The 26,965-nt window shown below is 27.5% G+C and overlaps 1 protein-coding gene across 1 annotated transcript; it reads right to left on the bottom strand.

The window, feature by feature from the left end:
• Positions 1-211: 211 nt before the first annotated feature.
• Positions 212-26,965, bottom strand: LOC129976527 (uncharacterized). The gene is made up of 3 exons (XM_056090147.1): positions 26,605-26,965; positions 3,357-3,431; positions 212-1,113 (listed from the first exon to the last, which is right to left on the bottom strand). The coding sequence occupies exons 1-3, from the start codon at positions 26,678-26,680 to the stop codon at positions 881-883; spliced, it is 384 nt and encodes a 127-aa protein (XP_055946122.1). The 5' UTR covers positions 26,681-26,965; the 3' UTR covers positions 212-880.

The following is a 26,965-nucleotide window of genomic DNA, read 5'->3' as shown; positions in this document are numbered from 1 at the left end:
ATATTATAAATGATTTGTTATTCAGAGTTAGTTATGTAATAAATACAATCGGAATTCAATAACAAGGCACGATTGATTTTCCTCTTTTGGGATTTATTGTATCAGTGGAAACCACCGAGAAAGCATTTGTAACTTTAAATCTTAAAATTTTAAGAAATGCTTTATAAATTTATTGTTCGATAATAACAAAAAATTTCTTATTGCACTGGAAGCATGGCTGAAGACTAAAAACTCAGAACATTCCTAAAAGATTAAAGAACAAAGAATTGTTCTTTGGATCGAAGTTGTTTACTGAATGCAGTGGCTTTACAATGGGGAGACAGGAGGCAAAGAAAGCGAATATACATTGAATGGAAATCTTCGGGTTTACCCCTCAAATATAATTTAGTTTTTAGAAGCAAATATTTCAGGAGGGAGCTTAAAAATCATGGAATCCGACGCGTGTTGCGTTTAACACACGTGGCATTTTATGATTAACACAACTGGCATTAGTAACAGTTTTAAACTATATCAAAGCAACTTACAAGCTTTGAATTGAATTGAATTCCAATTAGTTCGTGATGTTAGCCCGACATTCTTGGCAGTCTGCCAGCTGAGATTCTTGGCTAGAATGGCTGAAATGCAATTTATAATAGCTAAACCAATCTCCAAAATTATTTCTTGTCTTAGATTTAGATAATTTCTCCACTAAAGCTAATTTTTTTTTATTGAAGACCGATTGTAATTATCTAAATCTGTCCTTTGACAAATAAACAATAGGACCTTAAAATGCTTTGTTAAGTGTTTCAATGAAATATCACAGACACCATCTGGAGGCACCACAGAAAACCACAAATGCTGATAACTTATGCTGGTTCATTGTCAGGTTTATGAACCGGCTTTAAAAACTTTGGTAAAATGGCGGAGGAGCATGCAGAGTCGTTGCAAGAGTCGAAGATGTTTCTGGAACAGGGTTTTTATTCAAAATCTTGTACACGTATCTCCTGGAAAGCGGCGTGGTTGGATCCCTGGATGGCTGTATTTGATCATAGATATCGCTGCCTGTATTCCCCGGCGTTATATACTTGGATGTTAACGATCTTGGACTTGTTATTGAACCCTGGGATAAAGGTTCTGTAAAATATAATAAAAGAAAAAAGAACGCATGAAAAATAAATTCACAAAGTAACACTGAAAAATAAAGGAACATAATTGAATTTAAAAGGGATTTATCGATTGTAACTTTTCAATACATATATAAATGTGTGTTGCGTGTGTGTGTGTGTGTGTGTGTGTAGTATATTTGTCCAGATTTTAGGTCGATTAGAAAACAAATTTAAAATTAACTTCAATTTATAATTCCACGAAAGGGCTTTATTTATTCACAGATATAACAATGAAAACGCACCCGATTGCACCGGGACATAAGTGAAAAAGCGTGAGAAGTTTTTCCCCTCAGAGCTTTTACTGAAAGCAACTTATTGGAATTTCTTTGACACATATCAATTCAGGAAAGGAAATCTTTGATATCTTTCCTGCGCTTGCACGGTGAGAACTGTACAGTCATCATTTTTTAGAGCGCGTTTTAGAAATAATTAAATAAAAAAAGTAGTATTTCGATTAGAAAAACAAAAACAAAAGAGAAAACTTTAGAAATTAAAATAGCATGGGCTAATTAAAGATAAAAAAAATAAGGATACATACATACATATATATATATATATATATACAGGTAGTTATCAAAATAATGGAAACACCTGTGAATAAAAATGACATTTTTGAATGCGCTTCGTAAGCATTAAAATATAATAATATCCGCCAGTTTTTTTATAAATAGAAATGTATATATTCTGGTAGTATGTGTTAACTTTATTGAAGTTCTGTAATCTTGGATTTTTTTCAGAAGCCTAAAATTTCGGACCTCTCAGATTTTTAAAGAGGCCAAATTGTAGGATCCCGTCTAGACTGAGCAAGTGTGACCGTAACATCGCAACTTTTAGGCATTTCTAGAGGTGTGTAAAGTCATGACAGCATACACGCAGCGTGGCAAGACAAGCCCGGCAAAGCAAAATAGTGGGCGAAAAAAGAAGCTCAGTGAAAGAGACCGACGGATATTGAAGCGGATTGTAATGTCTAAAGAGCGAACAACTGCAGCAAAAGTGACCGCAGAGCTCAATAACCATCTGGAATTTTTAGTGTCAGTGATTACAGTTAGAGACACATACTTCATAAACAAATTATTTATGGCAGAGCCTCAATTCCTAAGCCACGTGTCACAGATTTTAATGGTAAATATCGTCTACAGTGGTGTCACACTCACAAAACCTGATCGATTGATAAGTGAAAGAAAGCAATATGGTCTGATGAATCATGTTTCACACTTTTCCCTACAATAGGAATGGTGTATGTTTGGAGGACACCAGAACAAGCATATGATCGTGATTGTCTCCTTCCAATTGTCAAACATGGAGGTGGATCTGTCATGATATGGTAAGCCATGTCTTGGCTTTTTTGCTGGACCAATCGTAATCCTGAAAGGAAGGATCACTGGGGAGAAGTATAGAGAAATTTTAGTTGACCAGTTCCATCCTAGGATGCAAACTTCATTTACTGCAAGAGATGGAATTTTCCAGGATGATAATGCACCTATTCACGCAGCGAGACTTGTCCAATCATGGTTTGACGACCACGAGGATGAAGTTAAACATCTGCCTTGGCCCGTACAGTCATCCTAGCTCAATATAACTGAACCGTTATGGTTTATTTTAGAGCTTTCAATACGGAATCGATATCCTCCACCGGTATCTCTCCCAGAACTTTCATAATATCTACATATAGAATGGTACAATATTCCTCTAAACATTATTCGACACTTGAATGAATTGATTCCTAGGATTTATTACATGCCAAAGGCGGTCCTACACCATACTAATAAAGGATTCTTTATAAATCTAAGGTGTTTCCATTATTTTGATAACCACGAGTATATATAATTTGTCTTTCAATATTTGCTAATTATTTGAGTGGAAAAATGACTCTGCATAAATACATATATGAAAGTATGAAAGTAAGAGAAACATTTTGTTAATTGTCTCTTTTACCCTATGTCAGATATATAAAAAATATTTTTACATTTTTATTAGCAATCTTCTTAGAAGCTTATATTTTTACAATTATACACCTTATTCAAAGAAACTTTGTAACTGGAAATATATGTCTAGGTGGAATATTTAAGCACAGAAACATTAGCTCCATATTTTTAGGATATTCTGAATATAAATATAAATGAATTGCACCATTTATGAATAACATTATAGATTTCTAAATCAAATTACATGACAAGAAGTTATCATATATAGCCAAGAATATTATATCACCTGTGTGAGTCCCTGGTGTTAAGAAAGGAAAATCAGAAGGAGGTTCGAAATGCTTGTTCAAATCTACATCATTTCCTATATAAATAAATAAAAACAAAAGATAAGAAATATTGAAACACAAATAATTCAAAGGATCATCCTCTACATTATACTCATTGCTTTTTCAGGAAACGTGCATAAATTATCCGGCGCATAGATCCAACATTCCACAACCATTGTTATAAGTATCGCTCGAGTAATTTCAAATTATGTTACAAACGATCAAGTCAAATATTTTATTGCGAAGAAGCTCAACACTTCCTTCGCAATAAATTTTAGAAGAAATCGCATATCTTCTCATTAGTTTCCTTTATTTCTTAAGAGTAGTATTTGTATGTTAGGATGCAAAATATAACGATGAATGTCTATGTTTGCTATGCCTCTTTTATCCTAAATCTTATGGTTTAATATTTTTTCATTAAAGTTAAGATAAGATTTTAAAACAAAAAAAATCTTTTATAAATGTATTAAATAGAAAAAAAAAAAAAAATAATATTTTGGTAAAATCCTAGATGGGCCCACCTCTTGGCGACTTATTTATAATCTCGCCAAGTTGATTACTAATTGAATATTTGTTATTATTATTATTATTTTTCAATTAAAAAACGATACTTAAAGGCCAGAAATAATAATAAATAAAATAAAATAAAATATAATAAAAAATAAATATAATAAATAAATATAATAAATAAATATAATAAATAAATAAAATAAATAAATAAAATAAATAAAAAATAAATATAATAAATAAATAAAAATAAAATAAAATAAAAATTTTAAAAAATCCGTCTAGGTTGCCACATTGGCGACTTCATCGCCACTCGTTTGGCGAGAATTCAAAAAGACGCCAAGAGGTGGGCTGTGCTAGGATCCACCCAATATTTTTTTTATCAAAATTCTAGAAGTCAAAATAAAAGTGTTAAGATTGTGAGCCACAGATAGCTGTAGTGTGTAATTAAAGTTATAAACACATTTATATTATTATAAATTTTATATGATGAATGTTTGGAATCTTTTGTGCTTCTTATGATACTAATTGTGGTTTTACAATCTTCTTTAATTGTTTTCTGTTCCTGATTATGTTTTCGTCAGGGAAAGAAAACATTATGTATTCATGTTTTTATGATTTTTGTTTTATCCTCTAGATTTTTAAAAAAATATTTTTTCTTTATAGCACACTGATAAAAGAGTTTTTGAATTTTAAATTTATCATTTTTCAGTTTTTATACTTTATTTCTTCTTAGACATCTCAGGTGACCAGCTAGTCAGCCAAAAATAGTTGTTTATTTGATTTAGATAAATTCTTTAGACATAATTTCGTATCCCTGATTCTGCCAAATTCTCAAATATTAACGCCGTGCTAATTCTCTTATTTAGGTTTTATTTACTAATTAAGTTTTATTTTCCAAATTTCGAAATATTATTACTCAACTTTTTCATTTGCCTTGTAAACTGCACAGATATTAAACAGAATCCTTCTTTAGCTTACAACAATGGAAGAAAACCACGCGATTAAATATTTGATTAAATAAGGAAAACAAATTGAATTTCAGGGCCATAGTGTAATCTATTTCTGGGAATTAAAAAAAAAATATTTTTTTAAAAATTGCCAAAATTCAGAAAAAAAATTGCAAAACTGTTTAATTGGTCTCATTAAAAAATACTTTTTTTTTTAATTTTAAAATGATGCAAAATTTATTTTTGAATGATACAAAAATTTTTGTGTGCGATAATATTTTTGGAAGTGCCAAAAATAACAAAATTTTGCTTACTTTTAATTAATTAATTTTAAATAAACTCGTTCCTTTGTCCGCATTTCCACTCTCCAAAGCATATAAGTACCAAGTTTGGCAGTTCTAAGCCAAATGGTCTGACCTTCAAAACGTTTACCCCTCCCCCCGAATATACTTTCATAATTCTTATTAATAAAGAGAGACGACATTCTTTACGCTTCAAGGAAGAAAAATAATTAAATACCTAAGCCTTATTTTGGAATTGAATTCAAACTATTATGCAAAATCGACAGGATTTTTTTTCATAAATGTTAATTGTGAAGGAATTACCTTCTATTATATTACAGACTTTTAAGGATAAACATTCTAGTTCGTACATAATCTATATTTATTATTCTATTAGAACAATAAATATTTTAGAACTCATTTGTGATATTCTTCTTCTAAGAACAAATATTTTAATTCATAGATTCTTATAATATTCTTAATTCCTTAGCATTAAGATTATTAATCTATTTTATCGTCATCGGGATCTAATAACTGAGCAAAATTTTCAGAACTCAAAGATATAAACAAGTGAGTAAAAAAAAAAAAAAAAAAAAAAAAACGATTTCAATATTCTGGTAACATTGAATAAAAGTATTTTAAAAAGATAATACACCGAAGTCGAACGAGATATCGTATGAAGTTAATTTTTATCTGCAATAATTTTCACTGTAACATATGACAAGATTCTACTTATTATTTAATATATAATATCCCTTTAAGTTTTATACATATATAATGTACCTACTTAATAGAAGTTGTCAAAATCTGATATATGCAAAGTCGTCAACAACAACAACAATAACAAAAAAAAAAAAAAAAAAAAAAATGAAACACCTCTGTAATTTTTTAAAATTTATTATCGCAATTTCACAAATTTGGTGTCGATGGAAATGACTCTAGGGTACAGGTTTCTTGAGATAGACAAACTGATTCACCGAGTTAATTAAGATAGTTGATTAACTATTTTCTCTAAATTTTTCTATTACGGATATCATTTTTTTTCACTGAATCGATTTTTCGACATAAAATCAAACTCTCAATAAAATTTTATGGAATTTTGATGATAATTTTGAGAGTTACATGGTTTTGAAAATGTTAAATGTATCTTATAAACTTTCGATGATATTTCGGAAGCTATTAAATGTTTCCCAATTTTTTTTCTCTCATTTAAAGCAAATTATCATATTTCATAAAATCGTGAAAAAAAATGCAGAAATAATGCAAATGTGACATTTTTTGTGAATTTTTAAATGTAAATGTGAAAAAAAGTGTATTATAACATAGTAAATTTTTTTAATATGAGCAAAGCTGACATGGTGAAATGCTGGAATTCAAAAAATTGTGTGCCTATTTCAACTAGTTTTCGAAATATTCGCAATAATTATAAAACTCTCGCAGTCTGTTTGAAATGCTTACTTTTTAAAGCACCGCGTATATCAAATTTATTTGTATTGATGGATCTAATTTTTATGAAGCGCAAGCTTCAACGGCAATTATTATATCGCAGTTAGTTAAATAATAAATTTATTTTCTGATCAGACTGTTTTATTTTAACATGAAATTTGTTTTTAAAAATGTATGTTTTTTGTTTGTTTTTTTCACTTAGACGATATAAAATTTGATTGCAGGACAGATTAGCAGTAACAATGTTTAATTAATTTTTCACTTTACCGGCAGTTATTAAAAAACTGAGAGTTACTTAATAATATGGCTTCCAGTCGGTTGGCTCTTTTTGAGTGGAGTTTTTAAGATAACAAAATTAAGTATGTTTCAAGAAATGCTGAGAATTTTGGATCAAAATTTGATACACATACATAAAAAGGCCTGCTAAATCAAATTATTAAAAAATGTTTTTTTTTCACTCAGACGGTATAAAATTTGATTGCAGGATAGATTAGCAGTAAGACTGTTTAATTAATTTTTCACTTTACCGGCAGTTATTAAAAAATTGAGAGTTACTTAATAATATGGTCCCCAGTCGGTTGGCTCTTTTTGAGTGAGTTTTTAGATAACAAAATTAAATATGTTTCAAGAAATGCTGAGAATTTTGGATCAAAATTTGATACACATGCATAAAAAGGCCTGCTAAATCAAATTATTAAAAAATTTTGATTACCGTAATGGAAAAATTTTGGGATAGTAATTAATTAACTATGTTAATTAACTCGGTTTATAGTTTGTCTACCACAAAAAAACTTGTCCCTTTAAGCCATTTCTATGTATACCAATTCTGTGGAAATTCGATTGTAAATAACAAGGTTGCAGATGGTTCCATTTTTTGTTGTTTTTGATTACTGTACCACTAGTATTGCATTGTTTCCGGCGGTGCTTTTTTACAAAAGAAACTTAAAGAATGTTCAAAATGATTGCAAAATATTGTCTTTTTAAATATTTTGTTTTAATATTTATTGCTTTGATACAAATGAATTTCTTTTATTTCTTTCGTCCCCCGTCCCTAATTAAATGAATGGCATGGCTTCCCCTAAATTGGCGCTGTAATCGATCTCGCAATTTAGTGCATGGTCATTTTACTATACCCGGTACCAAGAATATGGCAATAACTATTGCCTTTTATTGGCTAATGTGGAGTACGTAGTAGAAAGACAAATGCACAGGTCTTTTTGCGTGTGCATTTGAATACGAGCACGATAATCAAGAATACTATAAGCTAAATGAATGAAATTCGGCATTTAGTATTTGCATCACATTCGTAGATCTCTGTAATAAAACTGGTTCAATCCATCAATAGATAGATTGCCCTCTAAAATTATGTCCTTATGAATGAGAAAATAATATATCTTAAATAGAATGGGTTAAATGAATGTAAATGTAGTCATCGAATCAAAATTATAGATTTATTTCAAATTAAGGAATGATTTGGTGAAGAGGAACTTCTCTAATCTGGTTCCCCAAAATTTAAGCCTAAAACTTCATATCGTGGGAGTGTAAGAGACAATCCAGGGGGAAATTCTCTCGAGGTTCTATCAGTGTATCAAAGCCTGTCACATTTCAAACACTAGTGACTGTGACCAATCAAATAAAAAAGTTAATAGCCTTTATTTCTAGAAGATACTCATAAGAATGATATTAATATTAGTGTCACCATTACCGATAACAAAATTTTAGAAAATACCCCTTCATTCGAAAAATCTCAAAAGTTTCTTGATAATATCTTACTCATAATCAATATAGGTATTACATATGATATCCCTTAGTATTGTACCCTTAAAAAGAAATCGAAACTTGACAAATCTATTGATTGTGATGATCAATGAATATGTATACTGGGATATTTCAGTAATTTCAGGGCTCATTTCTGATTCTGGCATCCTCAGTCATATAAATGAAACATTCAAGTATAATAATTTCAGTGAAAAATAATTTTCTTTTATTGTTATTCGCTCCACCAAATTTATAAATTTATCCGCTTATTTTTCCAAGCACGATATTTATATTTGTATACAGTTTTCAAAATATTAAACAAATTTTAAAATATGAATAAATAAATAATTATGACCCCATGGAATTCTAGGTATATAATCCGGCCGTGCGTTGTTGTAAGCGTAGGTCTTTAATTAATCGGTTAATTTTGATAAAATATAATCCGAGTGATGGATACAAATTTCGGATTATATAAACCTCCAATTTGAAAGTTAGAAAACAGTCGAATCACTTAAAAGATAATGCCGATAAGTCATTTTTTTAAATTCATATTTTAACTTTTAATAATTAATTATTAATTTTTAGGCAAACTGAAAATTATTTATCCTAAAACCTTATTTTTACTAGTGTCGTTTTATAATATTTCTGACAAGTTGGCATATGGTTTATAGCAAAATTACGGATTCGTTGAAAAAAATCTGCCTTTTCTATAAGATTATAACATATATAAATGGATAAAAAAATTCTCATATGAGCTGAAAAAAAATATTTTTCTGGACTTCCTAGTGAATATCTTTATTCTATTTCGCTAGTAAATAAGAGAAAATTACAGAACAGTCAAAAACCTTTTATTCCTTATTATATTTTTACAGAAATATTTTTTTAAATTAGATTTCTATAAAGTAAAGTAATGATGGTGTAAAACATTTGTAATATTATATTTATCTTAAATACCTTAATCTTAATACCTTAAATACCTTATATCTTAATAATTATATTTATTTTAAATAAATAAATAATAATAATAGATAAAAATATATTTATCTTAAATAATATGCTTTAAAAGTCATTTTAAAAATAAAATTACTTGATAAATTACTCTATGATCCTAAAATAATTTCCGAGTAATTTGCCTTGTTTAAATCATTTTATAGTATTTGCATTGCTTTTCAAAATGAAGATTTTTTTAAAAAAATTCAGTCACTGCAACTACGAATTTTCTAGACGCTGTTCTTGCATATGAATAGTATCTGTGAAGGAAAATTCCTAAATGATTTGATAGATCTTTCAATAAAAGTAAATATGAAAAATAACCAAAAACAATTTAATTTCAATAATGTTTTTATATCACACAGCAAGCATTTTCGGAATATTTTATGTATTATGCATTTATGTATATAAATGCATAATACATAACATGTCTCTAAATATTAAAATGCATGTACATAATAAAATGCATGTACATAATATGTCTCTAAATATTTCAGCGATAAAATTTCAGAAAAAACAAAGAAATCCATATAATTTAAAATTCGAATGTAATCGTTCTAAGTAACATGCAATAAATATTGTTTCCTAGCAAATTTCGATTGTTTCGATCAAAAACAACCGCAAAAAACACAAATTTATTCAATGGAAGAATGGAACTACTGAACACTAGAATTGTTTATTAAATGCAATTGTATATTGCTCCACACATTCATTCTGACTCAACCTTTTCAACACGAATGCAGCATATTACGTCACAGCAAAATCATTTCCCAGCGCAGACGACTTTTTGCTTCACTGAGCACAATCGCAAATGCTGATGAAAGCAGTTAAGGAGATAACGATCTTTGCAAATTGAATTCGGATTGGTCTGATATTTTTCGTCTGTTTTTTTTTTTATTGCCGCTAGTGAATTAAATCGTCGTGAAAACTCTAGAAAATAAAACAACTTTCGATAAAAATTTTGATTTTAAACAGTAATTTCAGACACTTTAAATGAGATTCTTCAAGATCCAGTTTTGCAATAAAAAGGAATATAAAGCTGTTATTCGTTATATAAGGTTATTATGCCAAAGAAGATCGGTGCTAACCGCAATACCATGCTGTGGGCATTCGTTTTCATCTGATTACCCAATTAAGTCGGGTGCGGTCAGTATTTGAGAAAACACAACATGGAACAATCTGCATTATTAGACTGACCCAATGTCCTTTCGCAAACGGAAAAGTGTTTGAAAAATAATTAAATTATTTTAAGAGGTAAGAACTTCAGGATAAGAACCATTTTTGATATACCTAGTAGTGGATTTAGGCATTTTGAGACTTTAGGCAAAGTACATTACGCAGCTACCTTGCTTTAATGAATTGATTAATTTAATGACCAATTAATGATTTATATTAATTTGATTTTTTATTCTAGTATCTTTGTAAAAAATGGTTATGTTTTTATTTATTTAACATTTTCTCCTGGCGACCAATTGGTTCGCCAGAATTAAGTTTCTAAAAATTTCAATTGTATCCTCAGCAAAATATTTTTAAATTTCAAATTTTGATATACATATAACTTACATTACTTAAATTATTAATTACATCCTTACACAGTTCTGTTCATTGGATTTTGCATTTCATTAATTTTCTGTCTGTATCTTTATACATTCTACAATTTCATAGAAAAGAGCAGCGGTATTTTAAGATGGAGACATTTTAAAATTGTTCCACAATTGCCTGATTTTGAATTTGAACTTAATTATAAATACAACAAGTACTTAAATAAGAACTCAGTATAAGACATTCTTTTTAAAAATTTATTAAAAGCTGGCCATACACTTAAAACTTCTCAATATAAAAAAATAAACCAAATTTTCATATCTTGATCACAGTTTTGGAAAAATGGTAGAATGAAATATTAATAGCAACAATGCGAATGATTTGAGTTTCACTTAAACAACTAAATATACTGTTCTAAATTCAAAATATTTTTAAGTTAACTAACAAAACACAGAAAAAAAATCTTACATGAAAAAATATTTGGTATCGTTAAAAAGATAATTTTTCAAAATTTTAATATCCTACAAAAGTCAATTTACCTACTGTAATATTTTCGAATTATTTGTAGAAATTTTATAAAAGCACAGAATCATATATATTGAAGAAGGTACTTTATTTTTTCACATAAAGTCTTTTACTTGATATGGAAGTAGTGATATTGTGCATACACAAATAGACACTAAAATTCTAAAAAGTTCCATTGCCATACAATTCAAGGTCGTGGCGTCTTAGTCCACACATTTTGATTAATCTCAGCACATCGGAACTATTTCACGAACTATTTACTATTACACGAATGGCAACAATTTTATGAAACACCACAAACAATTCAACTGAATCGTTAATTAAAACGATATCCATCTTGATTATCATTTGCCAGGTTTTTTGTTATAGTTTCAACGTAGGATCAAGGAAACCAAATTTGGCTATACCCATAACTAAGTACAGCCACCCATAAACTTATAAATATATTTTTTTTAAGTTAAAGCTTATTTTTTTAAGAATATCTTCCGATATATTTCATCGGTCGAGGTACTCAAAGATAATTTAAAGTGTAAGGCCCCCACCTGAGTTTAAAAATGCATTAAATATTTTCGAAATGTATTACATAATCAAGATTCCAAATTTTAATTGCCTGAGAAAGAGGATTTTTGACATAATTATTGTCTACAAAAATTATAAAAAAATAAAGCCTGTTTGCTGTTAACGGGATACAGTAAAATTAAGATTCCAAAATTAATGCAAATAAGTTTTTAAGTTCAATACCATAAGAATTGTGATTTTTGAATGATATAAGATTTATTTTTAAATTAATTGAAATCTAAATAGAATTTCAGAAAACTCTCTCCGAGAGGCAGAATCTCACCCTCCAAAATATAGTTTTTCAAATTTGGAGGCTGTAATTCAGGTTGTTTCCTCTGTGAAGTTCCGACAGAGGTATTTATTCGTTTTCGTTGTTATTAAGGACACCTGACTACTGTTGAGATCAGATATAATTAGAAGGGAAAAATAATTTAAATAGTTATTTTTCACGTTAATGAATAATAATACGAATAATACAATAAATTTTTTTTATTAAAAATATTTTTTTAAATTTTAATTGAAGTTGTTATATTGTTGTTAAATAAGACCACTTTCATTGCTAGAGATCGTATTTTTGACAAATCAAAAGGAACGAAAAACAAGCCTTTTTAAAACCAGCTGAATGAATAACGGCTTTTAAACTTTCACTAATTAAAATTAATACTCATAAAACTTTTATATTTATTGCAAAGACTCAAATCACTGAAGTACTGAAAAGAAAGTAGATATTGTAATTTTTTGAATTGATATTGAAGTACTGAAAGAAGATATTGTAATTTTTCCCCCCATTATTGCCAGATTTTGGAGGGGAAAAAATTCCTATAAACTTTTTAGAATTTTCATATAGTTTTAATTATGTTTAACTATTCTAATGTCGAGTTTAAAAAGAAGATTTTAAATATATTTCAAGAGAAAAGTATTTTAAAAGAAGATAAATTAACTTCGATAAGATTGATAATTATGCCCCCCCCCCATTATTACCAGATTTTGGAGGAAAAAAAACAATTCTATAAACTTATTATAATTTTCATGTAATTTTAATTATGCTTACCCATTCTAATGTCGAGTTTAAAAAGAAAACTTCAAATATATTTCAAGAGAAAAGTATTTTAAAAGAAGATAAATTAACTTCGATAAGATTGATAATTATGTTAAAAAAATAATAATGCTTTTCAAAAGTAACCGTAAATATAAACAACAGATGGCAGCACATCTATCTGAAAAAAAAAATTTGCACAAAGCTTGGGCCACGACCTGGTCGTGGCTTGGGGTAAAAAATTGCTTTGTTTTACTTATTATTTTTTTGCTTTTTATCGCAAACTTATTTCCGTTATTATTATTTACTTCTAACATTGTTTTTTCTTTTACTTTCGTTTTTTTTTGTATTTATATTATACTTCCATTCGTTCAATTTTAAAACACTTCCTGATATCTCATTTTCCCCCCCTAATTATTTGCTTCGCAGTGTATTTTTCTTTCAAAAATTTTCTCCATAATTTTTCATAACAGATTTTTTTATGATAATTCATTTATTTATTCGTGGAAAATCGATTTTATTTATTATATTAGCATAATTTGTACGTTGCTCATTTTTCTCTGAAACTCACCATTCCATTTACACCACTTTTTCCCGTACTTGTTTAATGACGACATTTGTATTGTTAAATGGAATCAATTGATGTGATATACTAAAGTATCACTTCTCTGGTAAAATAGTGTAAGATACCTTCTCAATTTTGTTCGATATTGTGAATGCTGCACATTATCTTGAAGGCACCATAGCAATATTTTTGTGTCAATAAGGAATCTTCATACGCTTGTCCTTCAACTAGTCAGTCATTAATTCCTGGTTCTAATAAAGTTGCTTTTAAAAAATAAATTCTTTTTAATGAACTGATTTGAAGAAGATCGGAAGTGTTCGCCCCTTGATTTGTTCGAATACTTTACCTTATTTTGGGAAAGTTTATTTCGTTGTAGAGGCATGTGGTCTAAAATTTTATTCAAATCTTCAATGTACAAAGCACGCAAGCCAAATTTTACTGTTCAAGCACTTTGTGATTTTGGGATATTATTTTTACATTCATACTTATAGACATTAGTCTAACTATACTTATAGACATTAGTCTAGCTATACTTATAGACATTAGTCTAGCTATACTTATAGACATTAGTCTAGCTATACTTATAGACATTAGTCTAGCTACTTCTAACTATACTTATACACATAAATCTAGCTACTTCTAACTATACTTATAGACATTAGTCTAGCTACTTCTAACTATACTTATACACATAAATCTAGCTACTTCTAACTATACTTATAGACATTAGTCTAGTTATACTTATAGACATTATTCTAGTTATACTTATAGACATTAGTTTAGCTACTTCTAGCTATATTTATAGACATTAGTCTAGCTACTTCTAGCTATACTTATAGACATTAGTCTAGCTATATTTATAGACATTAGTCTACTATACTTATAGACATTAGTCTTATACCCATCCAGAATTTTTAAAGTAAGACCATAGGTCAAAATTCTTTCATCTGGCCCATTGCCTTCATCCTTATCATCATTTTTTTGCACCATTTTCAATAAACATTAGCAGACAACCTTCCTCTAATTGGCGAATTTTATGAAAATTTTTACCGACTTATGATTTTGGTATAAAGAATGCATACCGAATCTCATCGATATAGCTTGCACTTTTTTTTGAATTATTGTCTTCACATGCACGCAAGCGGAAACGAAGATATATATTTTTTTTGTCTTACTTAGGAAGACCTAAAGCTAAAGGTCCTTTCACAAAGAGAAACATTTAGCTTCCAGATGTTTGGAACCCCTTTCTCTTTGAAGTTACTATCAATACCACTTGGACGAGGAATTCCACATGTGGTCTTTCACTGTAGTCGCTAATGAACAGATGCGAGACCACCCAGGTGAAAAGATCCCCCATCTGGCTATCTCGAGGAGTTTAGTAAGTAACAGCGACGACACAGCTGGCTGTAAATGCCTTATCAGTACTGGGAAATGGGGGATGTTACAATATCTTTTTTTTTCCATGTACGAGGAAAAAAATTGTAGTAATTAATAAAACACATTCGTAACTAAGTTTTTCTATAACATGGTTACGAATAATAACCAAATGCTAATCTAATAAATAAAATCGATTTTAAACAAATGCATAGATGAATTACTATAAAAAATTATTATGAAAAATTACGGAGAAAATTTTTTAAAGAAAAACACCCTGCGAAGCAAGTATTTAGGAAAAAAAGAAAAAAAAAATATGAGACGCTAGGAAGAATTTTAAAATCGAAGGAATGAAAGTATAATATAAATGCAACAAAAAATCGAATAAGAAAAAATAGTAAGTTATAATAAAGTAAAAAATAGCGTAACGAATCAAAACCACGTAATTCGTCAGTCTATAGTTTCTTTTCTAAAGTGAAAAAATCTTCTCGAATAATTCTACTTCGTATTTTTGTAATACTGTGAACTAACATTCAAATTAATTAATTTTCTTGTCTTCAAGCCGTCATTTACTATTATTATTATTATTAAGGACATAAAACATTACCATTTTTTTAAAACTCGAGTCCATAAATTCAACAGTTTCGATGTAAATATTATGAACGATATGAAAAATAAATAAAATAAAATGGGTAAACGAATCAGTCTTTTTTTTTTTTTTTTTTGAAAAACTAAATTATATACTAAAAATTTATGAATGCAAACGTAAAAGCAAATCCTTTTGAATAAAATTCAAATTTAGGTTTCAAAAATTTCTAGGGGAAAAAAACGGATGAAGAAACTTTTAAAGAACGAAATTTGATTGCATATCAAAATAGCAGGAACTTCTTTGTCTTACATGCAAATAATAGCATAAACAAATGCCTTTATTCACACAGTTTGTAGGGCATGTGAATTTACAATGACAATTGCGTGTTGCAATGGATTAAAAAAGAGGGCGCATGCCAATCGAGACTGAAAGGTTGTTTTGTTACTAGTATAAAGTAGAAAAATGCTAATTAATGAAAACTACTGAATAATTTAAAACAGAGTTCTCTAATTAAAGGAACAGAATGATTTTTGTTTCATCCCCCAGATTTTTAAAAAAAAATTATCTTTCATTTTCAATACACAGAAAAAAACTTTTTTTAAATTTTAAATTTATTATTTTCCACTTTTTAGCCTTTATTTCGTTTCTTACTGATCTCAGGCAACGAGACCATTTGTTATAATTGATTCAGATAAATAATTTAGGTATAACTTCATATCCATGATTCCGCAAATTGTCTGACATTAACGCTATGTTATATTAATTGTCTTTATTTAGTTCAAATGTTCTGAACCCTTCCGTGAATGGAAGAGGGACAATGCCTTTTGTTGGGACTTATGGAATTTTACATGCCCCGCCGACAGTTATCGGTCAGAGATTTAAGCCGAGTGAGGGTCTCTTGTTTTTTCAGTAGCACCAAAAATATGACATAACTCCTTCATGCGTCACATTCACTTGTACAACCTCTTTTTACAGAGGGAGGGGGCGCATTTACACACCTCACATATAAAACACAGAAGAACAACTATACCCAGACCAGGACTCGAACGCGTGACGCCCAAATCACGGGGAAGACGCTCTTCCACTATGACAGGACGCCTGCTTTATGAAGTATATTTAGGATAAGTTGGCTTATAGAATTTTAATGTTAGTCTAGCAACAAATTAACATGGAAGTTTAAAATAATGAAAGTAAATATTCTCTTCTGTTAAGTTCTGGATTTAATCGGAAATTAGACACAGATCTAAAATTTTTACGATAAAATCAGATTTTGTTAATAACTGATAAATGTGATATGTGATAAATGTGATTTAAAATGTGATATGTTAACATTTATCTATCTATCTGCCAGACATTTGCGTTTTTTAGCTATGTCGTGTATTTAAGGGCACGTAAACAGATCGATGAGCAGTCAATTCTTTGACAGATTCAGTCCCAAATTTGATAAAAATTTAAAATTCTAAATAAAATTTAAATACTAATAAATGAATGGATCAAAATTCATATATCTGGATTGTTGCATTTTTCTACTGTCACATTTCCGTGTACACTTACTGATAAATAAATAGACTTTCCAATTATGGATTCTCTCTAATATTTGATAAAAGATTCATCAAAACATCGATGTTGAAGTTTTGTTATTATTAAAATATTTACTCATTTTTCTTATTCATTAACTAGCCGCTTTTGGCGACCAGCCGGTTCGTCAATCTTAATGCACGTTAAAATTTTAATAATTAAATATTTTATGGAACTCCCATTTTAATTGCTCCTTCATTAAAATGTTTTAAAACTTCGAATTTTAATAGTCATATAATTCACTCATAATATTATAAAGGCCTTCAGCCTTAACTTAATATGTAGCTCTCTCATTTTCTGTTAGCTCCCGTAGAATTTATGCTTTAAATTAAAGTGGAAATGATTAAACTGCAATAAATATAATAATATTTTTTTTACTGAAACAAAGCATTTTTTTTTTAAATATGAGTGCTAAAAACAGAGTCGCTGAGTATTTAACCTTATGGGCACTAAAGAATATCTTTCTTAATTTATGTAATATCTCAAGAATTTGTCAACAACATTTTCTCAGATTCATCATGAACAGATCGATTCATTAACAATGTTTAGTTTTAAATGCATCAAACACTAAAAAAATAAACAGAATCGTTTGAAATAATCTGTCGAAAACATATTAAGCCTTCAAAACCAAGTCCGTATCCGTTGAAAATAGTTGTCAACAATCAGAACACAATGCGCATGGGTGAATTTTCAACACCAATTATGGTAACGCAAATGCGTGAATTTTCTACTCCAGTTAGGGTAACGCTATGCAGATTTGAAATTTTTAATTTCCTTTATTCCGTTTTATTTTTATTCAGAATGAATCTGAAAGATCGATTCATTAACAATGTTTAATTTTAAATGCATCAAACATTAAGAAAATAAACAGAATCGTTTGAAATAAGCAGCCGAAAGTTTGTTAAGCCTATCCTCTTTAGCATGGGAAAAAAAACTGAAGCCTTACTCATTTGGCGGTGAGGAAATGAAAAGATTTTTTTGGCCGGAAAGTTAGTTTTTAATTAATAATTAAAATCCTAATTAAAAATTCAAAAAAGGGACCCTAGGTGCACATTGACGACCTCCAAGGTATGCATGTGCCAAATTTGGTAGCTGTAGGTCGAACGGTCTGGCTTGTAGAGCGCCAACACACACACACACATTGAGTTTTATATAAGTATAGATGAGAAAGGAATGGATGAATAATGTCACGGCAAAACGAAAGATAATCTTAATTTAAATGAATTATATTTATTATACGATTATGAAATCATGTCGATTTATTCCGTTTCTTAGCATAAAATGTTTTCTTTAATTAATGTTTATCTGTAATTAATTTCTTAAAAACATCACTCTGTGCTTTTGATAATTAAAATAAAGGAAATGAGCTTTCATTATTTTCTTTTATTCTAAGAAAATCCTTTTAAATAAATAATAAAAAAACATTTTATGAACAATAATTATACGAACCAAAATTTACATTTTTCACAAGTTCCATGAATCTATGTAAGCGCATAGAAAATAATGAATGTAGAAAAAAAATTCTGAAAAATTAAATTTAAAACAATTTTACCCAAAATTTACTAATTAAAAACATTATTTAAAAAATTTGTTACCAAAAAGTATATTATAATAAATAATTTTATAAATCAATTTTTGAATGATTAAAATTTAAATTTAAAAAATTAAATATTCAGAACAAAATAACAGTTGTAATGCAAATATAAATCATTAAATATAGCAAAAAAAAAAAAAAAATTAAAATTCGGAACAAAATATTTGTATTCATTAAATATAAATCTTTGAATACAGAAAGGTTGACGACTCGTAGTATTTTCAATCCATTTGTTTTACTTTCAATAAATAAACTTAATGAATATAAATTGAAGGAAAACATTTACACGATTGCCAATTCAGAATTCTCTTTTGCCTCCTACTGGTTTAATTGAGAAACATTAAAAGAGCAAACAATTTGATGCAATTGAAAATAAATACATTAAAACATTTAGTAATTACTTTCAATCGTGAAAATCAATTTAGTATACAAATAATTTATAATGTTAAAAACAAACAAGATAGTTTGTTATTATTAGTTTGTGAAAATATACAGAAATACGCCTAATATTTTCTAGAGCGAGTATTCTAAAAATAATTTTTGTGGAATTCCACTCCAAGCAAACGTTATTTTGAGAAACAGAATTTATTGCGTGTTAAAAGTGAAATGAACTCACTAAAACGGTTCTAAAAAAACCATTCGTTTCGTGAAATCGGTATGCATAAAATATTAGCTGGCTATTTTCAGATGGATTGTTCGTGATTTAAGTCTTTGAAACTTTATTTTAATAATAAAATGAGTATTTTAAAATTTTAAGAAGATATGATAAAACCTATTTCAAAAATAAAATCTTATAACATAAAAGGCCATTTTGAAAATAATTTATTCATACTTTTTTCTACGATTCAATGTTATGATTTCCATAAATTAAATTTGAGAAAAGTTAATTTACAAAAATCAATTTAAAATTAAAATTTTTAAAATTTATTTCTAATTTTTTTCTTTTTTTTTCAAACATTAATTAGCATTTAAATTTGTATTTCAAAAGTGAATTGCTATGTACGGAATAAATATATGAAATGTGATTCAAACGCAATTTTTCTAAACAGTTAAATTTATCACTTTTTTCCCCATAATAGTGACAAGCAAAATTTTAAAGTATATTTATAAATCTGTTATCGATTCCGTTTTGATTAAATAGTAATATAAATAAATTCATCGTTTAATATGAGTATTATATTTCATTTTACAAATGATATCAAAGTAACGTAATAGAGTAATTTAAATCTCAATGCTAAACAGAAACTTGAATTTCCAGTTAATTTCTATATATAATTTGTTATTCTTAAATTTATTACGAAAATTTAGTACCTTTTAAAAGATATTTCCTAAAGAGCCACATTTTTTGCTTGAGCTATAAACAAAAATTTAAAATATTTCGTAAAAAATAATGTAAATTTCATGAAATTTCGAAATGCAGACGATAATTGGGTAACATTTTTATCATTCGTACAGACGAATTTAACTAAATATATTTAAATTTCCTTAAGTAAGTTCAATATGTGATATTTTAAGAAAAGAAAACTTCAGAAATGAATTCGCTAAATTACATCAATTTAAGTTAAGAGACAATTATTTTTACAGGACATCTTGAAAAAATTCTTTAAGTGTTAAAAATATAAAATCAAAGTGTACTCAGCTAATAATAAAATTCCACTGTTATTTAAATAAAATATTAGATCAGCATTTTAATGAAGTATTTAAAAAAATTTTGGTATCGTATATTTTGATAAAGAAAAACTGATTTTTGTAAAAAGTACCATTTTCAAGCTTTCTAACAAAATTGAAAGCGATATTTGCAAAACGTAAGAACTCCGTCTATTTATTTAGTACAAAATTAAAAAATAGAGCTAGTTTAAAGCCTTTAGATAATATTGTTTATCTTGGATCAATAAAGTAAATTGAGAAAATGTTTCTTAATAACAATCTGATACAGCATTTTTTTCCTTATTCTTTTAGGTAAAAGAAGTGTAATAAATAGCCATATCATGAATCACATTTCTTTGGTTAAAGCAGTGGGAAATGGAGAGAAATTTACAATGCTCTTCTGGTGAAATGAGAGCTTTTTACTGCCACTTTTAATTAGAAAAATTTAAATATAAATTTTAATTTTACTTTAAATAGATAATAAATTTAATTCATTTTCCAAAAAGAATATTTTCTTATAAGGAATGATTGAAAATTCAAATTTTCTCATGAAATACAATGAATAAATAAGGATTTTAAATTAATGGAAGAAAAGGATTCATCTTACAAGACTATAAAGAAACTATCTTTAAGTTGAGAAAAAAGTTGGTTAACAATTAATAATAATTATGGTCACATAAATTAATGCGATTCGCTCAAGTTAATTTAGTATTCGCATTTTAGCAATTTTGGGGACAATTTAGAAAAAATTTAAAAGTCACACATATTTGTAATTTAGGTAAGAAATTGTTCCGATGAATGTTACAAAATGACTCGAAGCTGTTTTGGAATACTTGAGATAATAGATTTATTCATAAACAAGAACTTCCTGAAGAAGTTCGCTTGAAATGTGGGACAAATTTTGGAATTATTTGGCTGAAATAATCTTGGGCATGATCTACTAAAAGTTTAACTTTATGAATGTTAAAACCTCCAAACTGGGAAAGCTTGGAAGAATTTTCATTAGTTGCTAATTTTGAAGCTGTTATGATTCATGTAATCTCGTCATACCTACTGACCCCAAATGGGGAGACACTGAGTAAAGCTGACTAAATGGTAGATCTATAAAAGGAAAGTTTATGCTTGATTGCTAGTTAATTTTTCTGAGCCATCAGTTGTTGCAGATGAATGCATATTACTTTGGATTTATTGATGGTCGCTTTAAAGTCTACTTGTCTAATAACTATCCCAAGTGTCAAACGAGCCAAGAAAAAAGGTTGAGAAATATTTAGATTTGGTTTGATGGTTTGTTATTTGTATAAATTTTAATACTTTATTCGACGTGCCAGTGTTATAAATAGGAGTAATCATTTTGTAGTCTTTAGTCAAAAAAATATTTTAACTATTTCTCAAGAGGGAAACAATTTATGTAGAGCTACATATATACGAAAAACACAGACACACATATCAACTGGTTACTCATTATTTTACAGCTTTTCTCGTGCAAACTACTTATTGAAGTTTTAAATTATGAACATGTAAACATGAATTAAATCCATTGAAAAATAAAATAAATAGCTCTGTCTATACTATATATAAGCTATTACAGCAACCTTAACAGCTATGAAGTGGTATAAGGTAAAATAAGTCAAATTTGCAATGTTTATAGTATCTAGAGTAGAAAGATATTTTCAGAACATTCAAACCTGTGAGTCTAAAAACCAACTAGTATAATAGTTAAAATAAAATGGGAATGAAAAAAAATTCTAAAGAATTTTTTGAAATCTTTAATATTAAATACTTTTGAACAGAATTATTTAACTTATTTATGTTAAAGTGCTTTTTTTCCTGACGAAAATGTTCCGTTTGTTTATTGCCCTTCGCAAGCGAAGATAAATGGTAAACATTCTAAAATGATTAATTTTTCAAGAAAGTTAAAGCATTTTCAAAAATAGTTATTTTTTTCAAAAGCTTTTTAAACGATGTAATGCTTCAAAAACTATTTATAATGAATAACTGTCAAAACTATTTGTAATAAGAGTAACGAAAAAAACCAGAAGTAGTATTTTAAAATACATTTTTTTAAAGTTAAATTTTTCTCTGGTTTTCTATATGTTATAACTTCCAGTAATTGTAATATTGAAGGTAAATTTTTATTAATATCAACAACATCACTAATTATTTCTTAATTATGAATTTTGTTTGGAATCTGGCAGGAGATATTAAAATTTTTAAAAATTAAAAAATTCATGTTTTATTATGTGTACAAATATATTTCACTGAAAGCAGACGATTTATTTGTGATGAATATGATGTTGTTCAATAAATAATAATTTGTATAATAAAATATATTTATTATTTTATTTGTATAATAAAATATAAAATTAATAATAATAAAAAATAATAATAAATGAATAATTTGTTTATTTTGTAGTGAATATAATGAATGTAGTTCTATATAAATTTGGAATAGGTTAAAATCAAACTCTCTGTAACGAATTTATTGAAGTCATTAAATATTAATATTTAGCTCAAATAAATTTTATTTATTAAAATATTATTCAATTTTACTTTACATTTTTTTGCATCCAAATTAGAAATATAGAGGCCTTTCCAACATCTTTTGAATGTTTTAATGAAACTTCCAACATAGAGAAGCAAAAAAGACAAATACAGGAAAGGCTTTTTGCTCTTCATATGTTACAACTTATAACAGTATAGATAAATAGGATACAAAATTTACATATAATAAGTGAGAAGTTAGAAACTACGAACTTTACAATCATGACAGAATTTTGAAAAGATAAAATATATGGAACTTAAAAGTAATGGCAGGTTTAAATAGCCAAAAATAGAAATAAGAAAGTCAAATGTAAACTAACAAACATAATATAAGATACAAAATAATGATAATAAAAGTATAAGATCAATAGAAATGGAAAATATAAAATGAATATTACAATAAAAGTAAAGAATAAGATAATAGTATAAATAAAATATATAAGAAGAATATTAAGAAGATAATAATAAGAAGAAGTAACACACACACAATTAATATATGATAAACTTAGCAAAGCATAACGCTGCTCATTGTTCTTAATCTCAATTTTTCCAGTCTTGTGCTGAACCAATTCTAAAATACCCATAGTTCTATAACTGCTCGAGAAGAATTTTTTCAAAATTCATATGTACTTTGATCCAAAAATGTAATGTCCGATGTTTTCTTCATCAGTAACACAGTCACAATCTTACGATTTTTCCAAAGAAACATTTGATATGCCGCTAAACAATTATGAGCAATTAAAATTTGATTATTGTTAAAATCGCATTGATTTCTTTTAGAATTCACTGGAGATATCAAAGCAAAACCTTCAATTATTAAATAATTACCATAAAGTTTGCCATTTCTGCATTGCTGAATAATGTTTTAATTTCAAATTTAATCTTGACTTAAGAATTTTAAAATGGAAATCCATTGTTTCTCTTTCAGTTACCTTTTTATGTAGAGGATTTTCATATTCGCTCTACAACATGGGCCTATACTCAATGAAGTTTTGTATTTGGTTTCTATTGTAGATTCCTTTAACCTTAAAAATAATTGGGTAATCAGTTTAATGGAATATATAAAGTCGTCTTTTGGTTTAAAAACGTTTTGTTTCCTGGGATCAGGTTTACATTATCGTTTACATTATGTAAATTTTTTTAATTACAAAACTGTAAATAACTCATGATAAGACACTAGGTTTTCCTTTTTATCAAATGTAAATATTCGAATTGTGTTACTCTAAAAAAAATGTAAAATGCGGAATCAGTGCAAATGTTAATAATAAATTAAAAGAAAAACATATGAAAATTTACATTCTATTGAGAAAAAAAAAACTCCAAGATAATATCTTTAAATAAAGAATGGGCTGTGTATTTTTCAAAATCTACAGCTTTAACTTGAAATTATAAAGTCAGCCAACACAAAGTGTTGTTGTGAAATCAGTAAGCAGCATAGTTTCGATTATACTTAAAATAATAAAATAAAATCTTAAAAATGAAACAAAAAAAACATAGCTTCTATTGTCCGTCTCTAAAACTTGTAACCAAATGTGGAGTTCGATGCAAAATTATATATGGGAAACATTTTTTTACAGAAAACGGAGAAAAAAAATGTTATAATTGCAGATGAATCGGAGATATACATATGGGTCAAGAAAAAAGGACTCCCAAAACAAAAGGAGAATATTGGAGAACCATTAAATTTTTTTAAAAAATAAAAAAACATATCTTTTGCTATCGTATAACATATCGAATTATGGCTCTTGTCACTTTCACGATTAATCCAAAATTAAAAATTAAACGGGGTGGAGAAAATGAAGAAATTCCCTTTCTCATATTATAAAAGTAACATTTTATTGCCCTTATTTAAAGAAGAAATATTCAGTTTGATACTACAGATAATTTTTTTTAAATAAATCCCTCAAGCAAGTGAACAACTACAAGAAAAGGAAGTAATTGTTATCTAAATATATTATTAAATTCTAGGAAACAAAGTTAAGCCGGTCTCAATTCAATAATTTTAATTGACATTTCAATTTAAATTACCAGGTATATAATACATATTCATCATTTAGACTTCTGAAAACAACAATGAAAAATCATACACTATAAACTATTAATGGAATGTTGAAAACTGAGGGAAACCCTATCTTTATAACTTACAAAAATTATTACCACGGAAATCAAGAAGTATAAAGATAAATAAAAAAAAGTCAATAATATTTTTTCAAAAAATCACGAATTTTTTACAAAAAAACCCCCTGCTATTATGACAAATAAATTTAAAAGACGTGTGAACAGTATTCAAATATTATGTTGTACTTTAAAAGAAATAATTACTTATGTTACTTTTATACAGTTTTTTTTTCTTTAAGAAAGAAGAAAGACGCAATTTAATGGTTCACGGTTTTATAAGAATGTCTACCTCACTTTATAATATTGTGGACTGTGGAACTATTATTTGTGAATTTGCGTCTCATTTTTTCGAACTCATCATTTTGCAAGAAAAAAAAATCGCAGTGGAATTTTTTCCGCTATGTTTTTTTAAAACGTATTTCAAAATGATTTTAAAGATGGTTTCCCATATATAACTTTTTTCATCGGTGTTCAGAAGTTGGTTTTCTGAACATTACGGATACGTTTTTTAGAAGTTTTCTTTCCCTTTTTACAATCAGAGCTGCAAAATAAAATTTTATACTTTAAGGCAATGATATTTTAATTGCGGATAAATTAAATTCCCCGATTTTGAAAGACTGTTGAAGAAAATGAGATTGAAGTATAGTATTAAAAAATAACTTTGACAAGCTTCGATTTCGTAACATTCTACTGAAATAAAAACAAATGAACTTTGTTCTTACATTTTGTTAAATATCTTTACTCATTTTTAGGATGTACAAGACAATGAAGCTTTTGGAATGCCTTTTTTTCTTTAGTAAATATTTATAATAAGAATAATTATTTATTGACAGATAAATAATTATTCTTAATAAAAAAAGATTATAAATGTCCCCGGCGAATTTCATTCGGACTTTTAAAGATTAATTTTAATCGGTTAATGTTTGTAAAACTTCGGCAAGCGATTTTTTTTTATTTCTGTTGAAGAAAACTTTATTTTTATTTATTTTTTATTTGAAATTCTGGAATTTTAATAAGAATACTGGATATTTGTGCTCATTAAAGCGAATATCGATTTAAGTTTTCAAGCTAATTGTGATATTTTCTTATAAGTTTATTTTTCAGAGTGAGCGTAGTAAAAAGAATCAACATTATGCAATATTTTAATGAGATATCGCTGAACTATTAAAATGTTCACAATTTATCAGTTATTAACAAAATATGATTTTATCGTAATATGTAATAACTGATATCTTATAAATCATTAGTATTTAACCTTATATTTGTTACAAAAGTTTTAGCTTTTTATTTAAGTTTTTTTTTTTTTATTTTTTTTTTTTATTTATTTGGACGAGCAATACTTAAATTTAAAGACTAGTTCAGAAAAACTTAATATGTATTTCTGGAATATATAAATTTCAGTTAACTACTGATATGAATGCATATGTCTAAAACTGTTATTTAGGAAAATTTATTCTTTAAGACAACTGAAAAAAAAAATAATTGTAAAATTTTTTAATTAGACAAATTTTTATAATTCCTTTCATCATTTATAGAATTAATTAAAAAATTATTATTTTCGTAAAAACTAATTACTTTACTTTAGAAAAAGAATTGTAGTAGTACTTACCAGTTACCGTTAACATCATCCATAAGCTGCAAATTAAAATATCAAACAACAAAACTGAAATTCTTTTTATCGCCATTATTCTAATAAGGCGCAGACTTTCATTTAAATATTCACTAACTTCAAAAACTTTCTACCCGCGAAATAGGATCTTCGTAAAGATTCACTCACTTGACCCACTGATTACCGCGTTCTAGCGACTTCAGAACAATTTTGACACTAACCCTTATTTTTTATTTCTTCTCTTTTAAGAAATCGTTTGCTCGAAATATGTTCACGTCGAGGAAGGTTTAGAGGATCACGAACGACCAAACGATAGTCGATTCTGTTCTCATTCTACAAGGAATATCGTCATAAATGGATG

This window comes from Argiope bruennichi, chromosome 7 (assembly GCF_947563725.1).
Source record: "Argiope bruennichi chromosome 7, qqArgBrue1.1, whole genome shotgun sequence".
In the NCBI taxonomy this organism is placed as follows: domain Eukaryota; kingdom Metazoa; phylum Arthropoda; class Arachnida; order Araneae; family Araneidae; genus Argiope; species Argiope bruennichi.
The sequence above is the reverse complement of the archived record's forward strand: the minus strand, read 5'-3'. Positions and strand labels throughout refer to the sequence as shown.